The sequence below is a fragment of the Poecilia reticulata genome, chromosome 3 (genome assembly GCF_904066995.2).
Source record: "Poecilia reticulata chromosome 3, P_reticulata-male-v2, whole genome shotgun sequence".
In the NCBI taxonomy this organism is placed as follows: Eukaryota; Metazoa; Chordata; class Actinopteri; order Cyprinodontiformes; family Poeciliidae; genus Poecilia; species Poecilia reticulata.
In genome coordinates this window covers 13733090-13753833 of record NC_088832.1, presented here as the reverse complement: position 1 = coordinate 13753833, position 20744 = coordinate 13733090, and the positions used below count along the sequence as shown (strand labels likewise).

Sequence of the window (20744 nt, the reverse complement as noted above, 5' to 3'; positions counted from 1 at the left end):
TTTCTAATCAGAGGAAGCGCCTTACTGGAACTGGCCTGGTTTTGACACATACACCCAGACACACACACACACACACACACACACACACACACACACAGAAAATCAAATTTAGGTATCACTGAACGACCATCATGCTAGTATACTTTGCATAGATAAAGAAAAGGTAAAGAATTGATTAAGGTAAAGAATTTAAATTGAGAATCCTTTTACCGTAAGTGACTTTCTGCTTAAAATCACAAATATATAAAACTACACAAACTGACTATTTTATAGTTAATGTTGGACTGGGAATGTGTCCAGCCCATCATTACCCTACAAGGACAAGCAGATTTAGATAATGGATGCATCAATTTTATGCATCAATAAGTCTGTTGCTCTAGCAATTTATATATATATATATATATATATATATATATATATATATATATATATATATATATATATATACACACACACACAACATTTTTTTATCTTTTCTGTGAACTTAACACCTAAATTTCACCTCTGTGAAACAAGAAAGGCTATTTTTTTATTATATTCTAACACTATTGCTCAGCTCATAATGGGTAAAAATCATGTGTTCTGGGGTCTCATGCCATCTCCCTGCAAATTAGATAATTTACATGTCTACCCCTGTAATGAGCGAGACCTGATTTACCAAAGAGGAGCCCTTTTAATACTGCTCTGGTGTTCCCTGAAATCAAACTGTACTTGGTCTCTCACCATCATTTTCACTACAGAAAGTAACTAATCAAGTGACAGAAATGCCAAAAAGAATGGTATATGCTACCAAGTCTGAATAAGCTCTCATTTAGTATATCTCAGTGCTTTATTTCACATTTTTCTCCCTGTAGCACTGAAAATGGCATCAAGTATTGCATTTCTCAGAAGAGTCGTATCAAGGTTGAAATCGCAATACTGTGAAAACCTAGAATTGAGCAACTTTCAAAAATATTTTTCATCTAGGAACAAAGTCACTGATTTTGCAATGAAGAACCATGGCCAGTTATGTGAGGTCAACTATTTTCAGTATCGGCAAACAAATACACAATGGCCTTGAAGACTGCAATTCCACCTGAGATTTAAAAAAAAGCCTTTGCAAGGAATTGCAAGCGTACAACTAAAATATTAGTTTTTTAATATGTATCGACTGTATGTATGAAAGTACTCAATCTCCAAATAACATTAATATACAAAAATTAAAAGGAATTATAATTAAAATTAAAAGAAAGTATCCAAATGAGGAACTTTAACTTCATTGTATTTTGACATCAAAAAAAAGAAAACATCTTAAATTGCATTTGTCTTTTTTTGAGATCCGTACTGCCACAAAAGGTCAAGTTAAATGGCTTCAATTGTTTCTAGAACCATTATGGTCAAATTTCGAAGAATTTACAGTTATCTAATCATTTCTGGAGTACATTTGAAGAAAAAAAAATAAACAGAAAATTTAGTCAATATAGTAAAGTGTATATAAAAAGTACCACAGGATAAGACAATCCACTGGATATCAAAAATAACTGGTTCATACTGATTCAAAGGGTTAAGGTGACATGGTGGTATCTTCAAATGTCCTGATAAAAACTAAGTCCAAAACGTTGACACCTGATTTTTAAATTCTCCCAAAAAGGTATTGATTGGTTATCGGCATCAAGGTAAAAGAAGGTTTCACAAAAACTTTACATGTCCAATGAAATGCCAGAGAAGTGCCAGAGGGAGTTTTCTCTGGACGTATGAAGCACCGAGACTAAAGTGGTTCTATCCCTGTCCTGCCAGTTATTAGTTAGTTAGTTGGCTGAATACTTTTCTCTTGCTTACTAAGAAGACAGCTTTAACAGTATGGAATTACTTCAGCGTCAAAAGAGAGATGCATCGATATGTATTTAAAAAAGCTTCACCAATCACTTTTAAGCTTCTGTCACACTGCTTCCTTGCTCTACATGTGAGAAAATTAAGGAGATTGAAGAATCTATAGAGACTCCTCACTTCTTTGAAGCAACAAAGTGCTCCGCTTCTGAACAGCTCGTGTGTATTTAGCGCTCAGCATCCCGAGGCAAGTTAAGCTTCATCAGTGCAGACAAAGCACCATGATAGTGCTACATGAAATTAAGTAATCCTATTATTGGTTCATCGCTGTAGATTTTGAGCAGTAGTTGCATAAATGCTGCAGTAGTGGTGCACATGAGTAGCAAGTAAGGGGTGTGAAAGCTGTGGCTTTATGCCTCAGAAGTTTCCAACAGGTCAATTTTTTTGTGTTTTTTTTTTCTGTTCTAAATAAAACACAACTGTATCACATTGCATTTTGTTTGAAATATTGTATACATACAATAAATATATATATTTTTTAATACTCTATCTTATCCCACTCCCCTTTGTTTTAGTACTGACTTAACATATCGTATAGTCTGCAATTATGGATTCCTTTACTAATCTGGTTCTAGCAAGCTCCACTTTTCCACTTCAAATGTCATTTTATGATTTGGCTTTGCAATTGGCAAATTTATAAGATAATGGGTGTATCTTTCCCATTTATAGCACAGAAAATATAACAGCTACTGTTTGGAGGTGAAGTGAGTTCAAAAGTAATAAATAGGCTGCAACATCATTATTCTCCTAGTTTAAATATTGACAATCTGCATCTATTAACACTGCAACAAACGGCAGCCAGCGACTGCTGTCTTCAGCATTAGTACTTGTGTCAAATCGGTCAAATGTGGGGGGTTTTTTGGCAAGCAAGAGATCAAAATTGTGTACGCATATTTGCATATCTGGTCCTCAGTTTTATTTTAGATCTGTCTTATTTTTTATTTAGCTGAAGCTGCTATAGCTAGACACGTGACACAACCATCTCTGATAGAAAGGCAGACAAGCACACAGCAAAGAAAGACTGAGAGGGCAGCTGTCTTCAAAGGTTAATTTAATCACTGTGTTGGTTCTAATAACCAATCAAGGTAGTCATGCAGGTAAGGGTTAAATCACTACAATTAAGGGGGGCTTATAAATTATCTCGCCGGGTTAATTTATAAGGCCTCACAATTGAATCAGCAAACCCCCACATACATACTTAGACACATATCAGTACCTTCAAAGGACATTAGAGATATGCCGACAGACTCGCATCTAGCCAAACCTTTACCAAAATTGACCTGAGACTAACTTTTAAATTACACTTACATACACTCACAAATTAGAATATTCTTTGTAATTAAGCTGCGAGCAGATTTAGCTCCCCATAAAATGAGCTATAACTGGAATACACACATATTTATATATATAACACACACACTGTTGCCTGCAGCAAAATTCACTACTAGACATCAGATGCACAGAAGGGGGCTGCTTGCAGCAAGTGAACAAATCCAGCGCTCCGACAAATCTGTCAAGTCTACAGTCAACAGAGTGGAGAAGAATAGTCAGACAGCCTGCACAATTTGACTGTTGACTCGCTGTATGGTTCAAATTCCACTAAGCCCTGAACTTCAGTCAGTCTGACAGGAAGTACAAGAAAGCACAGGAGACATCAAACGGACGTCCACGTGTTATTTGAGCTCTACATACCTGCCCTAACGTCTTCTCGCTGCCTTATCACAGCTTGGCATTGGTGCGCACAGCCATGCGAGAACGGCTACGATTGTCTTATTTGCACATGGAGCACCCTCCCCCATTGGCTGTGCTAGCACCAGCGAAAGTGAGACAGCGAGGGAGATCAGAGTAATGAAGTGAAGGAGCTGTGTTGTGAGTGAGCTAATCAAAGTGAACCATGCAGGGCCACCTCTCCCTGTGATCAAGACTAGATGACCCAGGGCCATAATTAGTCTGAGACTTTCATTCTGATAGCAGCAAATTAACAGACTTCATTAGGCTTTTTTTTTCTCCCCCTGCTCTCTCCATCTATTCCTGCTGCACCAAGATCACTAAAAGTACTTGTGTGTCAGCACTAACATCTACAACATCACAGTCATTTTTTTGTTTTTTTATAAAGAGAAAAAAAAATCTATCCCACAGAGAGAACAAGTAAGTATACTCTTTTACAAAATACATTTGCAAATCTTGACTGAAGTTCACTGACACAATAAGATTCATGACTGATTAGAAGCTTGTTAATCAGAGTGTATTGGCCTGTGGGTATGAATTTCACCAGGAGTTTTATTCTCAGCGGAATAGTGCCCTCTATAGGACTCCTGAAGATGCACCATTGCCCCCTTAATATGTTTGTGTATGTCTGTAAGCTAAATGAGTATTTTCAGACAGCTGTCATATCAGGTTTGAAGCATTGTTATCTCAATTTCTTTTCACAGCGACAGCACGAGTGTGATCTTAACAGTTGTTAAGCCCACCCTAACATTTCCCAAGTCATTCAGTGGACTGATGACAGCCTAAATCATTCATCACTGAAGTAATTTGTTCTTCTTCCCCCCCCTTCTCTCCTCATGCTCCAACAAACATGTCGACGCCCACCCCTTTAACACCCCCTCCCACACTGCGTACACAAACCTGCACTGCACATGAAAAATCACAGTAAAATATAAAGTCGCAAAGGCAAATATGTTTTTAACGAGCCCACCCATTACCTTAGTGATACGAGGACACAGGAAAAACAAAGCGGGATAAAATTGAAGTGCTGATGCCTGAAACACTGAGGCAGAACAAGAAAAAGAAAATATAGGAATAAAAATAAAAAATAAAAAAAAGAGGAAAAAATAGGGGGGAAAAGCATGACAAGGTTAACAACATGGGGGGAAAAATAAAACTGGGAGCAAAAGGCTTGTGAGGACTATGAGTGTTTGAGGCAAAACTGGTGACATTTTCAAGCATTTCAAGACAATGTTAAGAGGTGCAGGTAATTGGTGTGTAAGGCCCACTGAAGTGCTGTCAAAGCAACATAAAAGCAATTTGGCATAGTTGTGTTATGTACATATTTTAATATATGCTGAACAAGAATATAATGGGATGGACATCATTTAAAGACTGCCATGTTTGCAATGTGTGCATTATGTGATCAGACCTTCCCTTTTCAGCAGTGACAAGAAAAGCCTTTAATGATTTTTGCATTTGATGATATGTGTCATAATGGCACAGATTTTCTGAAGCCACACACAAAAACTCATTATAGAACTAATGGTGCTTTTCAAAATGTCAAAGGAAAAAGCATGAAGTGAGCGGAAGGGGGGTGGGAGGGTAAAAATAAAAAAAAAAACAGCAAAGAAGAAAGAAAAAGACAGACTTGCAGGAGAGAAAGTCCATTTGATCAGAGCCGATATGTACCCGTAGAGAGAAATACTAACTGCAAGACAGCGTGAGACAGACATCCTGCTGCTATCCTCAGATACACTGAGTGTTTCATAACAAACTGCATTTGCAGTCTTACGTCCTTTTAGAGGCTAATTCTATCTCCTAACCTCAGTAATCTGACCACATTTCAAAGTCCTCCTGTGTCAACATATACGTTACATTTTACTTGAAGAAAATCCAGCAGAAACGAGAAATGTAATGAGGTGATTTAGGTTTTGCACTTAAGACAAATTGAGGGTAAATGAGAATGTAATAACTTCACTTTCTAAAGCTACTTGGAGACATTTAGTTTAAACAAGGCCACCTACTACCACTTTATTCTTGTCATTTCATCCCCACCTTCTCTGATGTTCAATCCGCCATAATTCCTACGACGGTGTCCACCAACCTCTTCTCGGCTGCTTTTGTCTCATTGTAATTCAAAAGCTTATCAAGTTCTGCACACAGCAGACGACAAAAGCTCCTGAATTTCTGAGAAATTTCCCCACCTTTGAGAGACATATTATCCACCACGGATATGTTAAGTGGATATGTTAAGTGGGTCCAATTTGGATGTATTCTGAGGGTTATTGTAGTTAAGGTTGAAAGCACTGAAGCACAGATTTGAATGATCATGGCTCTTTAATGTGTCACATAGTTTGACAAGTCACACCAAGCTGTCAGCTCTGACCGCGGACTTTAACTCCACCTGGGAGCCTTCACTTCCCAAAACAACCCATACGAGCTTAACCTCTCATACACACCCACACGCGCGCACACACACCACCTCTTCCATCAAGTATTCTACAAATATGCATTGTGCAGACTGGCAGAGCCCACACAAACACGCCATCTTCCTAGGTCATTATATTTATATGGAAATGGGCTGTCTAATTATCTCTTACAGCGTGCCAGTAGTGAGCAACAAACTTGTCGTTACCCAACTTTCTCTTTAACAGGATACATTGATCTTCAGAGCGAAGCATTAATAACATACAGGAAATGATATCTAGAAACTACATGAAAAGACAAAAACTCTTAAAGCTCCTTTGTTTAAACACCTGATTTCTTTTTCCCCTACAGAATGAGGGTAACGATGTTTGGCAACTTTCCCAACTCCAAGCATTTAATCTTTTAAATGGTGATGTATAATTAACACCAACTCATTTCAAAGACCGAAAGAACGAGATCACGGGTACAAGCGGCCGAAATGGGTTTCCTCCGCAGGGTGGCTGGGCTCTCCCTTAGAGATAGGGTGAGAAGCTCGGTCATCCGGGAGGGACTCAGAGTAGAGCCGCTGCTCCTCCACGTCGAGAGGAGCCAGTTGAGGTGGCTCGGGCATCTGGTAAGGATGCCTCCTGGACGCCTCCCTGGTGAGGTGTTCCGGGCACGTCCCACCGGGAGGAGGCCTCGGGGAAGACCCAGGACACGCTGGAGGGATTACGTCTCTCGGCTGGCCTGGGAACGCCTTGGGATTCCCCCGGAGGAGCTGGAAGAAGTGGCTGGGGAGAGGGAAGTCTGGGCCTCCCTTCTGAAGCTGCTGCCCCCGCGACCCGACCCCGGATAAGCGGAAGAAAATGGATGGATGGATGGATGGATCGACTTTCAATTACTTTCCAGCCCATTAATAAACATAACCTCAATAAGTAATAAACCCTGTAATACAAAAATAAACATAGCAAGCAAGAGCAGTGAGCTCAATAAGATTACACATTCAAGATTACAATGTTTGCGAGGATAAAACTAATGCCATATTTGTACATGGAACAGGTTTATCTAATTACTGATCTATAAATGGGAGGCAAACAATAGAAGGGCCTCTTCTTTGAGCCTCTACATCTCTCACCACATAAATCCAATGTGCTGTGATTTCTTTCTAATGCCACTTGTGCTACATTTCACCCAGTGAAAACACCAAATGCACAGGAATAGCAATGCTACTTTACTGCTGCTGTTTTATCTTCTGTCCTGTCTTCTGCACACACAGCATCATGGAGGAAACACAAAGATAACCAGCGTTTATACTGCATAACCCTTGATGTCTGTGTTTGGGGCACCAAGAACTATCTCACTAACCACACACTTGCACTGGCTGACAGGAAGTTTACTTTAGTTTTATTATGCTTTTATTTGAAGATCACTTTCTCTTTGAAGTTACTGAAGGCAATATTCATGGAGAGCAGGTATGATAAACAGCTAATGACTTCACCCAGATTAAATTCCCTCATCAACACATCATTGTGGATATTTAATCTGTATTAGTAAGTAGCCAGATGTATGTTGCGTAAATAAAAATAACTTTCGTAGTAGATTTTGTTGATTGGTTTATTTCTAAATCCACTGTTGAGGTGAAGCCTTATAACTTTGATACTTTTTTTTTTTTTTCAGGTCAAGTCTGAGATGTAATCCTGTCATACTAATAATGTGTTGGTGCAAGAACCTGCCACTGGGGATATGTTTGCTGTAAATCTTTTTGAAAATTAAATGAAAGGACATTCAGAACTCTAACAAAAAATGGCTGTGCTGCATTTTTATCACAAGGTGCGATTTGTGCTGGTTTTTCATACTGTTTGAGGGTTCAGCTATGTTGTTTCCATGCACTAAAATTCTGGTCATCAGTTATTTAGTGAGTTAGCTTAAGTTTCACTGTCTTTTATTCTCACATATCATATTGGTCTTCGTGATCGTGATGTTAAAGCTCATGAATTGATCGGGACATCTTGATACACAAGAAAGAGAAAGGTGAGGATAGCTATGGCAACACTCAATAATATATTTTAATGTATTTTTTAAGCTGTGCCACTCTGTTTAGAAGACAAATTCAGCTATTTGTATACACTTCCTTTCACAAGAAACAGCTATAGAAGATAAAGGAGTATTACCAGCTCTCTGAATAAGGTAATGCTGTTTGAAGCTACAGTTGTCAATTATGAGCGGCGTGTCTGCTAAACAGCATAGTGTCGGCTTGCTGCCCAAACAGATGGCCAGTCTAATTAACCAGCTAATCTTAGCTTGTTAGAATTGTGTTCCTCAACTTTGATTTTTGTGTCTTTAAAAATACACCTAAAAAGAATAAGGTAAGAAAAGTAGGGTAAAAGTTTTTTAACAAGCAAATTATTTTTTAACCCAATGCAGCTTTATCCACAAAAGTTTGAATTGAGAAAAACAGTTTCTGTCACTTCTTTTTAATAGATCATGCTTGAGTGACTAGGTTATTTAAAACGCACACATTTCTATCAATTAGAAAACTCTTTCTCAGAGTGAAAGGACATTGTTAGTACGAAACATATATTACTTTTAGGCTGTACCTAAAACATTTACATGCAAGTAATAGGTAAGAAAAATAACTAGAAAATTGAAAAGAAAGACATAATCATAACACTTTCCATTATAACTACTATTTGTGGGTATTTTTTCTGGGATTGCAACTTTGCAATTGGTTTAGGTTACACCAGCATTCTTGTATCCTGACAGAATAAAAGTGATCTTTGTGGGTTCTGTATAATTGGATCTTATTTATTAGCTGCCCCCAGGAAAGGGCAGCTCTCACACTGTTCTTTTTTCAAACGATTCAGCAACAGCTTCATTACTCAGTCATCTTTTGATGAGTGAAAGTGATGAAAGGAAAAAAATGCTTTATATTCTACACATCAACTGAGATATGGATGTGGGAATATTTAAAGTGCAGGCGATAATTGGCACAGCTGACGATTTCAAATACAGAAAACAACCTAGAAGAAAAAGATCTGTATTATTACAATAAAAAAGCGATTAAAGGGCAAATTCATCCATGGCACAAAAATATTCCTTTTACTGTGATTTATAGATTAACAGAAATATAAGCACAAGCACCAGTTCATTGATTATTTGAAATACCTTAAATAAACAGCACCCATAGAGATGAGCATAAATCTGAGAAAATCATTAGTTACAGACGTATTGAACAATTTTGCTACATCTCACCATACTAATTCAAATTAAAATTTTACTTTCTAAGACAGCAATTGTTTCAGTAAAAACTGAAAAAAACTATAAATATTACTCACTACTAATGGAATTGTTTAAAACATTGCAGTAAACCTCATAAGCACTTCCACTAGGAATTACAAGTGTACAAACAAATCTGATGTTCTAAACTGAGAAGTTATAGGTTTACGTTGGTCATACATCAAAAACAAATTGTGTATTGTAAATTTAGAAAATCTTAATAAATGCAATGCATCTAAATTTAGATGCGTTACCTAAATCCCATTTTGTACTTAATGAGGGTGCCACAACCAGTTTAAAGGTTTTATTTTTTTCTTTTTCTTTTTTTTTATTCCATCCAGATTGTGTCAGGTTGGTTTGTCAATAAAATATCATGAAGTCAACACCATAAAACAGTCTTTAAATTTGTCCTTACTGTGGAAAATTAAAAAAATAAACCATAAGCAACCAAGAACATGCAATACACAATTGCTGCAATAAATTTAAAAACAAAACTCACCTTTGGTTTCTGTTCCAAATCAAGCACAGCATGCAGCCAAGCAGAAGTTCAGTCGCAAAAGTCGGATAAAAAAAAAAGCAAGACAAGAAAGAGAAAGAAGCAGAAACAGAGCAAAGAGGGGAAACAAAGATGTTAGTGATGTCTGAAGTGAGCACTGATTCAGAGTTGTTTGTTAGCAAAGAGAAAACAACCAAAGCACTGCATTGTAAAATAGACGTGTAACAAACCACTGAATGAGCTTAGACAGATTAGGTTCGGTTTGCATTTCTTCACAAAAACGCACTTATCAAAAGAAAAACAACTGAGTTTACTGTAATTACAGAAAATTGCTGAATTTCTGTCAATTTGTACAAAGGGACTTAATGTTCCAGCAGAGATTAGGGTTTTCAGTTTCTAATGAAACCGATAGCTGATGATGACAGTCACGTAATTACGTCAGACATCACAGGTCGGAGCCATTTAGACCTCATCTGAATGAAACATAATATCTCACAGATTGGTTTCCATCATTACAGGCATTAATGTGCTAATATTGTCTGACAGATTCTTAATACGCTGGTACCTTTTGCCCAATTTCATTACAATGGTTAAAGAAAAAAGAAAAAGTGTTTTGCATTTTTAGGTTTTATATATATATATATATATTGAAACAGCCTAAAGAAGATATTAGATTCCAAAAAGTATTTATGAAAAGGACAGATTTAATAAACCTCAGTCATATGGAAATTCACTCACTAATACACAGTTTAAAGGAAGTGAAACCTGTTTTGGATGTCTGCAATTATTGAAAGTTGATGATGCATGCTTAAAAAAATACAATAAAATCTTAATAATTTTTAAAAAGTCTACCGTAAAGTAGTTAGTGTACAGTAACACTATATTAAACAATTTTTTAAGGAGAAATTTAAAACTTCCCTCAAAACATGTTTTAAATCAGATCACACTTTTTATGGGAAACAACATGCTCCCTAAAACAAGAATTCAGTGATAAAAACGCTCCATTTGACTTGCACATACTCTAGTAAATATTCCTGAGCTCTTATTTGCCCTTAATTCCATTTGGGTTGTCCATCTTTCCATTTTTATTTTTTTATTTTTTGTTTAAAAATGTTTAATTGTATTTTACTGTCACCGTAAAAGCAAATTTCTCTACTGAGTGACATTATTTGAATATTAACAATAAGGCATCTAGTTTCAATTCTACTTCTGAAACTATCAAATATAACTACATATAAGTTATTGGGAACAACTGTCATACGGTAGTAGGTCATGTAAATCAGAGCAGCGTATGTTGAGAAATACAGTACACACAACTTAACAGCTTTCTGCCACGGCAATAGCATACATACAAAATTAATGTTTTTTGTTTTTTTTTTCGTATTAGCTCAAGAACAGGCATGCAGAGAACAATGTGGTGTGGGTTTCCATGGCTGAGCAGTTAGACCCAATAAAGATCCTTACATAACCAAGAGCAATACAAAGCGCCAGATGCAGAGGTGTAAAGCACGCCATTGCTGGATTGTACAGCAGTAGAGACATGTTTTCTAGATTTCTGAATCATGCCTCTTTGTTAGGGTTTGTCAGTTGCTAGAGGAACAGCACATGCCCAGCTACAATTTGCCAAGAGTAACATTTGGTGTAGAAGGGATTGAGGTGTATGGGGTATTTTTCAGGAGTTGGGTTTGGCCCCTCATATACAGTCAAATCAACTCATATTGCTGCAATACATAAAAACATTTTTTGGACTATTCCAAATGTTCCCATCTTTGTGGGAACAGTTTGATAATGGCTCATTTAGGTTTTAACTTGACAGTACACTAGTGCCCAAAGCAAGGTCGATGACTTTCACTGATTCCTGATTTCAACATTACAAAGCACAGTTTGGATGAATTAGAGCAAAGACAATGAGCCTGATCTTCTACTATAACATTAGTGTCTGACCTCACATAGTCTAGAAAAATTCACATAAACACACCCCTAAACATTTTTGTCGCAGATGAGACAGAGCCACTATAACTTCAAAGTTTGCACCCTCATTGCATAAGAATTGATCCTCCCTCCTGGTCACTTAAGGTTTAAAGTAATCTTAACTTTACCAACAAGTTTCTTCTGACTTGAAGTAATATTAACATTTTGACTATCCCAGAGTTCTGATTTGAACCTGATGGAGAATCTGTGGGTGGAACAAAATTTGATGGTAAGTAGGTCTTCCATATTCAAAGAGTTGCTGCTCAGTGGCAAAGGTAAACCATCAAATTACAAAAGGAAACGTGTAGCATATTGCTCAGCAAGTGAACTCTATCAGGTGTATAAATAATGTTTGTGCACTGTTGTTGTGCAACCAAAATTTGAACATATATTTTATACTTTTGGATTCCCTTAGGAGCCAATTCTGTTCGTCACTGTTCTTACGTCACCCGTTTAGAAAGTTGAGAGTATAAGCTTGACTGATTGTAGCAGAATTACAATTGAGACCAGTTTATTACTGACATCGCAATTGTGTTTCTTTTACTCACTCTAGACACTAAAGGCAAACAATGACAAAAATATATACGTTACACTCAACAGCCATTTATCTAAAAGTTTATTTCTTCATCTGAGTTTACGGGAAAAAATTGTTCCACAGATGATGGAAGATTTAATCTTTGTGAAATAAACAAATATAACCTTTCAGCTTTACGCTAGGGGAAACGATAACATCTCAGGACACAAGTAGGAAGAAATAGGACTGCGTGCCTGGGGTTGTAATGCCATGAACTGCCCATGTGTGTAGAAACACAGGGTCAGTGTAGAAATAATTTCTGAATTAGGGTCAAAAGTACTGAGCAGCTCACATACATGTGCGTGGGGGGATAGAAAACTGGCTCATGGTAAAATAACATACTTCTAGACGTTATTATGGGGACATAACTTCTAATGCTCTGCCAGTAAACAACTATTTTCTTTGTAAGAGGCTTTAAAAAGTCTGTCTCCTCTGGAGACATGCAAAATCTCTAAGTAGGTTTGTTTTTTGGCACAATTCAAATAAATGAAAAAAGCAACTATCTTAAATGGTTACATCTGATTTAATTTTATTGAAATAGATCCCCAAATGATTTGTCCAACAGATCTGGAGTAGCTCGCTGCATTTCTGACATTCATTCCACTACACACAGATCGACTCCATACCTCCGATTTCTGCTGCTTTGAAAATAACGTTTTATTTTTCTGAGAAATCAAGCAGTCAGACACCAGTCTACCGTTGTTTCAGATTACACAGGACAAGCATCTGCTGTGCTACAAGTGAGCAGACGGGGGAATAAAATTCAGAGGGATATACAAGAACAGCAGGGTTGGAGATGGCTTCTCTGACTCAATTTTGAGTTGGAGAACTCTTCAGAGAAACTGCTTTTTCTAGTATTTGCTCCTTCAAAATTCAAAAGGAGTGGCCTTTTAAAAGTTTTATGTTTTCTTGCTGTGTTAACGTGTTTGGGGTGGCAGTACTGCTGTAAAACCTTAATATGTCCAAGTCTCCAAGCGGACATTTTAAGGTTATTGTTCAGTATTTTAGATCGCCATCAGATTTCACATTTACTTATGAACAACTTAGACTGGCAGCGCTACCATAATGGAATACTACAACGTTTTTCACAAGACAAAAATAAAGCCAACAAACTAGCAACAACATTGCTGGTCTGAAAAGAAAGGTCAAAAGATCACCAAAGCATTAACAAGTAATTCTGGGGGGAAATCTGATAACGATCTTTCCCGTCTCTACCAGATACACCTCAAAAATGTCAATTTGACACTGCAACAGAAAAAAAAATCATGGGATTACCAAACATTTGACATCTGGTGTTATCTGGAGACCACAAAATGTCTAAAAATATTTTGTCCATAAATTTACAAAACTGCAGTGTTCCTAACTTGGAGGGTATGGCCCTCACAGTTAAAAAAAAAAATCATTCGTACCACTGGCATATTTATTAATTTTACCAACACTTTGACCAAATCAGCAGTTGCTCAGGGCATTTTGGAAAGCTTTGAGTTTTCTATTGCTTTTACGGCGTTCTCAAAAGTAGCTTGCCTGTGTGTTCTGACATACTGGTCAAAACAGGCAGGCTATTTTACTCGCATTGTGCGAGACTATGCTGAATTTTATCAAACCACAGAATTAATATGATTTCCTGCATTTCAATTAAAGGAAAGCACATAACCACCACTACCATAGGAAAAAAAAGTCCCCTCTGTTGGGAGATGCCAGTCTTTCAATCAGAAACAAACTTCTTGGTTGAATAAAAATAACTTAGGTTTAAGTTCACATGAATCATTTCATATTTAATACTATTAGAAGAAGCCTACAAAATAATGCCGTCATAAAACTATTCATTAAAATATGTTATTCGAGATCAGATTGTTTGATTCTCTATTCTGCTGAGATGCTCAACCTCATATACATGCTCGTCTTCACAACAAGGAGAACAGTTCCAAACAGTACACAAACTGGGAGTTTGCTGTATTTTCAGAGTACATAATTGCTCATTAACCACATTTTTTATAATGACAACAATAACAATATGAGCTGCTGAAAGCCCTTAACACAAAGCAGCCAGAAATTGGATGTAATGATGCTGTCAGCAGTGAAGCTAGTCTGTCACTTTTCACCAGAAAAGGTGGGATGTCTGAAACACCCAGACGGTGCCCGATGTGCTAATTGAAAAGGAGGAAAAAAACAGCTTTAAAGAACTTTAAAAGCAACTAGTGCTAACTATGCACTGATTGACACTAATTATGTATGTGTACAAACATTTGTTGATTTGTTTACTCCAAGGTTATGATGAGCTCGCCCTTCTCACATCATCTGCTGGGTGTGTGGATGCGTTTTTTTCTTCTTCACACCAGCAACAGCACCTAATAAAAACAGGTAATTAAATCTTTACAACTGCCAAAAGCAACATGTTTACCCTCTCTGTGCCGACGGCTATCCACATAGTCATACAACCGAGGTTATGTCCTGCATAGTCTATTTATTATAAGGTGACAACATATTAAACCTGTGCAGCAGAAAGTGATAAGAGCATGCCATATCAGATGGAAACTGTGGTCCAGCACAGCCTAATTTGCATTATTTTTTTAAATTTTTTTTGAGCAATTAATATAATTTCATTACATTTTTGCTTGGCTTTGGAAGTCAGCACAACACAGCAGGACAGTGAAAACAAACTGCTAGCTGCTCTTCCGTTTAATAAAATGATTCCATTGTGTCTCATTTTATCTGCAGCTTGTTACCGTCAGGTTCAGAGCATCCATTTGAGATGCTGATGAAAGAATTTCAATTAAAAAACATGTAAGCTTTGCACATTCTTCCTACAAACAGCAGCCCAACTATATATATATATATATATATATATATATATATATATATATATATATATATACCCACCCACATTTGTGGTAGTCAAAAAGCACATTCTCCTAGATCACAGATAGACAACTTTAAATAAGCACTAGTTATAAATGGCTTTAGGGTGCAGAAGACTCACCATGGCCAAACATGAGATACACTTTTGTATATGTTTGGCCAATGTTTGATGTTGTAGAGCTCAGTGAAGTCATCTTTACTAATTAAAGATATTAAACTGACTTTAAAATCCAGCTTTGTCCACTGTGATGAGCCTCTAAAAATGTGAATAAAGAGCCTAGAAAGCAGTAAACAGTTCTTCATACAAGAAAACGTAGTTTGACTGCCAGTCAAATGCATCAAAAGGTCGCATGCACCCCGGAATGCTCAACAAGACATCCCTGCTGCTCCGAGGTCTCATGGTAGATAGTCCTTTGTTACACTAAAGCAACAGATGTAGAGAAGCAGGGATATGAGCTGCTCGACTTGAACCGTCTGGTTAAGAAATAAAAGGAAGCTGCCAGAATCAGGAGGGACGCGTCTGAAGTTCTGTAGCTTCTCACCTCAAAGCTGTTTAGTTCACTGGAGAAGACCACACGAAGGACAAGCACAGGGTTCTCTATGAAACATGTATCCTCAAAATTTGTATTTTGCTTTGCGGCAAACCCTCTTCCCCTCTCTCTCTCAGGAGAACTACGCCTTAAGATCACTTTAAAAAATTACAAAAACAAAAAACAAGCTGCCTCCTAGCAAGCAAAATATGAACACGGTTTTTACACTTTGCTTTATATTGGAAAACCTTGAATGTCATGTAGCTCATGTCAAGACCTATAATCTACTGAAAAGTCACCAGATTATAAAATGCCAGGAAGCCTGGTAGTAATATTAGTGCAACATGCACTACTAGATCTAAAGATGTGTCCGTGCTCAACAGATATGAATCCGTTTGTAAGTTTCCTCCCAAGCATCCCATGAAGTTCCACAGAACACTGCTAATAGCCTATCTGGTTTAGGTGTGGTAAAATACAGACAAATCTAAAAGTTGCAAAACACTGTTCCTGGCTTGAAGCTTGTGGTACCAAACTGCAAGAAGACTACAGCACATTGCAGAGATCAGTGATCATTTTACTCCCTTTAGAGGAAAACCTTGTCCTCTAAAGTAATTGTCAATGAACCTACGGCTACAGCTACAAATGTAGAAACAATTATCTTTCTGTGTTTAGTGGTGTATTTTCATACAAATGCTAATTTTCATTAAAATGCTGTTCTATTTAGGGATTGACAACAAAACTGACCTTGCAGCACTTTGTAAAAACATGACAACATTTAATTGCAAATTTCACCGTTGCATCTTAGTGCAAAGACAATAAAATAAGTCTAAGTTTAAGGTCAAATTCAGTTTCATATCCAATTATTTGGCTTCCCTTCGAGTTTATTCTAATACCATCCAATAATTCTGTAAGACATGACAGAGCCTCCTACATACTAAAACTACATGCAGCCAGGTTAATAAAGTGATGCAAATCTGGATAATCTGTATTTCCTTTAGAATTTAAGGTGGAACAAGTCAGAGACTAACATTGAAGGATCTTGCAAAATCATTAAAAATCCTCAAAACAACTGAAAACTTAACTGTTTTCAGTTAAGTTCAAAGACATGAAAGTGTAGCATATTAATTACTCAGTAAGGTCCTGATGTATATGGAGTGATTTTAAACTCCCTGTTAAAGGGCTCCAGAGTCATACTGCAAAAAAATAACCTACCATTTTTTTTCTTCATAATTGCTCTAATGTTCTTCTTTTAGGCTGTCACCCTACAGACAAACACATGCGAAGGAAGGACGCTGCTTATGTTTCTTTGACACTCTGTGTTTTTAGTAGCTCAACTCAGAAAGCTGATTCTCCAACTGTATATGCTTTGGCTGCATTGTTTTGCTGCAGTCCACCACATTGGTCATCTTGTCATGCCTGAGGCATGGAAAGTCAGCTAGCGAGTCTTTAAAAATGCATACACCATGGCCTTTGTGCAAGAAGGTTTCCTTCTGTTCCTTAGACGATGTTATCATTCCTTTTGGTGCATTTTCCTCCCTTCTTTGTCGTCTGTTATTACAATGCCTCCAACCATCTCTGCACACCATCACCTGTGTCAGGTATTATGCACATGGCTGCAGTGAACTTGAGCCAACAGGCCAAATATAATATCAGCATGCAAAGCATGAAATAAAGACACATGGAATATGTAACAATCCACAAATTATGCACTCCAAAAAGTGAACGTGCTTAATGTTGTTATTGCAAACACTATGGCAATGACGATATGCTGTAAGTAGGATCTGTTGTGCAGCCCGAGATGAAGTTAACTGCAGTGACAGTGAAAATGTTTGACAAGATTTGAAAGTATTTAAAAGCAGTGTGGCATCATCACTATAAAGAAACAGAAAAAACTGTCAATCTTTAGATATTTCTAGCTAATAGTTATTAGCATGAATTTTACTTACAGGATTGATTCACTACAAGAGACAAGTCAAAAAGTCTATTGTAGCCTGATGTTAGACCAACGTCTTTTGTTCCAGACAAACTGAATGACGAGACTATTTATCTGCTCTTTTTAATCGGGAGTCCTGTGTTAGAGAAGCAGTATGACTCCGATCTGTTTACAAGTTCTTTTATCCAAGTCAAATCTCAAGTCTTTCGCCCCAAGTCAAGAATCAACTCTCATGTCTCCAACAACTGAAATAAACATTTTCTCATCAAATCCACAACATCTAGGTCACCCTTAAACCTGGAGCACTCTAGTATTCTTTTCAAGTAATGCATCAATCATACATCGTTGTCGTATATTTTCTGTTCATAGTTAATAAAGTATAGGCGTTCTGCTAACACAGAGGGGGGGGGTATCGCTGACATTTCCCAGTAACAAAGCAAACCCAGCATTTTATTTGCAGTTTGGAAAGAACTCACTCAGAAAGCAGAAATGAGAAACAAAAGAATAAAGAAGTTTGCAAAGCCAAAAAATGAATTGTTAATGACAAAAACTATGTTAATGCCGTTTCCTTTTTAATGTTTAATATTCATCCAGATGCTGCTGGTCTTAAGTGAGATGAAACATGATGCTACAAGGCTATTTTTAATAACTCTACAAGCCCACAAGCATGTATGCATGAGAGTTCAATAACTGACTCACAGGGGCTGAAGCAACTGGATTTGACAGCATGACACAGTAGTCATATTTCTCCTTCAACCTGAAGTGGGGCTCGAAAAAAACATCGCAGAACAAAAAAAAAGAAAGAAAGAAAAGCAGATCATTTAAAATAAGTGTAGAGTTTTTATTTTTGTTTTAAATCTTTTTATTTAAATACAACTAAATTTAAAATTTACTGCCAATAGATAGTTAAAAACACAATGGGCCAAGGGTGGGTTTATGTACAATTAGTGGGCACTTTGAAAATCAAAACATTTAAATCTGTGAAATTGTCTCCTCTGTGAATCGTTGTGTGGTTAAAAATCAAGAAGTGCCCTTTGAACCTTTGTTAGGTTCATTAGTTTAAGTTTGAAAGAATTACTTATGTCCTTCGGTTTTGAGATGATATAATCTAAAACATAAGATTAGGAAAGTTATACAAGATAATTCTACAATTTCAACTTGAGTAGATTATGCTTCACTTTTGCCAGTAAAACCCTCAACTAAATCAGCTAAAGATAACCAGCCCACCTTAAAAGGCACATTTCAACCACAGCCAAGACAGACAAATCAGCTTTTTATTCTACCAACATCACTTTATAGTTGCCATTAATATAAAACTTTCTTCAAGTCTTTATCTACCCTTGGTTAAAATCATTCTTCTTGAAACAACTTGCAGGTTGTAATCTGTTTTAGCAAGGAAATGCTGAGATGATAAAAATATTCGATCACAGTGTGTTGCTGAGTTTTTACAGTCCAATCCCCATAAACGCTGTCCAATAAAATTTAAAGATTAAAGCTACAGATAACTGAATAGGCTGCTTCAGAACACCAGTTGCATTATGCAGTGCAATTGCACCACTAAACTGCAAACAACTCTTTTCAACCATATTTCCAAATAGACTGATATTTATTGACACTCTCATAGACCCAACAGTGGAGAAAATATTGAACAAATTAGTCAGTTGGGGTTTGAAAACATTATGGTTCATATATTATTATGATTATAGTGAGCGGCTATTCTGAGCTCTGTGGCAACAGATGTGCAACAATGGCCGTTCAACGTTAAGTCCTCATTTCACTATTCACTGGTTATAAGCACTGAGGCATGCAGAACAAGGCTTGAAAGTGTCTCTTGTAAGGTGAAACTTTTTCCCTGTCTATATCTCCCTTTTGACCTCCCAAGAAGATACCTGTATGTCTGTTTACCATTTAGTTCAAGCTGTATTATTCAACACTTTGACAGTCAGAAACTACACTGCAGCTGTGTGTTGGTGGGTTTTAGGCACCTTGAGAGCAGCAGCATAGAGTTGTGACAGGTAGATAACACCTGGATGAATAATTCAAGTTGGCATAAGCGAGCCAGGCACTGACAAGAAAGAAAACACAAGACGTGAATAAATCATCAGTGACAGGACTAATAGACCAAACACAGGGGAGGACAAAAGTGATAAAATCTCTAGCTGCCTCCTGCTCTGGCTTTAATCACTCCAACCATCTCATACATGAATATTGCAGGTCTTACTAGACATACTAATGTTCAAGGATGTAACCGTGTGGTGTTTTATGAAGCAGAGAAATCTATACTGAAATTCATTTAGTAAGCTCAAGAGTGTCTCCTTAACTTGAAACAGCCACAACTTTTACAGAAAAGTTTCACTGATCCTGCTCAGATGAAAAGACCAGTTATTAACATCCATCAAAAACGCATGAAAAATGAAAAGATGTTCTTAGATAATGACAAATTGAGCCTTCAAAGAATACACAGGCAATGCAGATGGAAAGTGACTATGCATATTGGGAAAATAAATAAAAAATTAAAAGCATCTGACCTGTTCTCTGTGAGCCAAAAGTAAGAGCAACTCTGTTGAGGAGTTCTGGTTTGGCATACTTGTCCTCATCAGCCAACACCCAGAAACAACCTTCTGTCATTTCCTGTGGACGAATCTGAAAACACAAATTCACATCAGAATAAAATTCACCAGAACTCATGATGCATGATCATAATCAGAAACCATACTAACGGAAAAGCTGCATTAAAAAGAGTAATGACACAAACATAAATTAAATACTAAAATAGATTTTAATCTTTAAGCTTGCATTAATCAAAAGCTTGCTGTTGTAGGCTATATGATATCAGTGGTCAACTCAGAAATAAGGATCTGTTGATAAATATGCTAACAAAAACTTATGTCCATGAAGTCCCTGTTCTAAAACGTCTAAATCAAAAAGTATAAAATCACTTAGCAATCAATTTAAAATGATGCATTTTTATTTTTTAGAAAGGCATTATTTTCATTCCCAGTATTTTTTCCTTTTTTTCCCCCCCTTTTTTTTAGAATTTTAGAAAACCTCAATAAAAATAGAGTAAAATAACACATGCTTAATGCAGCAGGAGTGAATCCACTGGACTCACAAATAAGTTGG

The 20744-nt window shown here is 36.9% G+C and overlaps 1 protein-coding gene across 4 annotated transcripts in view; it reads right to left on the bottom strand.

Moving 5' to 3' along the window:
- LOC103461982 (protein diaphanous homolog 3) overlaps positions 1-20744 on the bottom strand; it is a 163367-nt gene that overhangs the window by 107177 nt on the left and 35446 nt on the right. For all 4 annotated transcript variants that reach the window (XM_008404411.3, XM_081605120.1, XM_081605119.1 and 1 more), the window contains one exon: positions 20150-20264. In XM_008404411.3, the coding sequence (XP_008402633.2) occupies positions 20150-20264 (115 nt within the window). The remainder of the gene's footprint in view (positions 1-20149; positions 20265-20744) is intronic.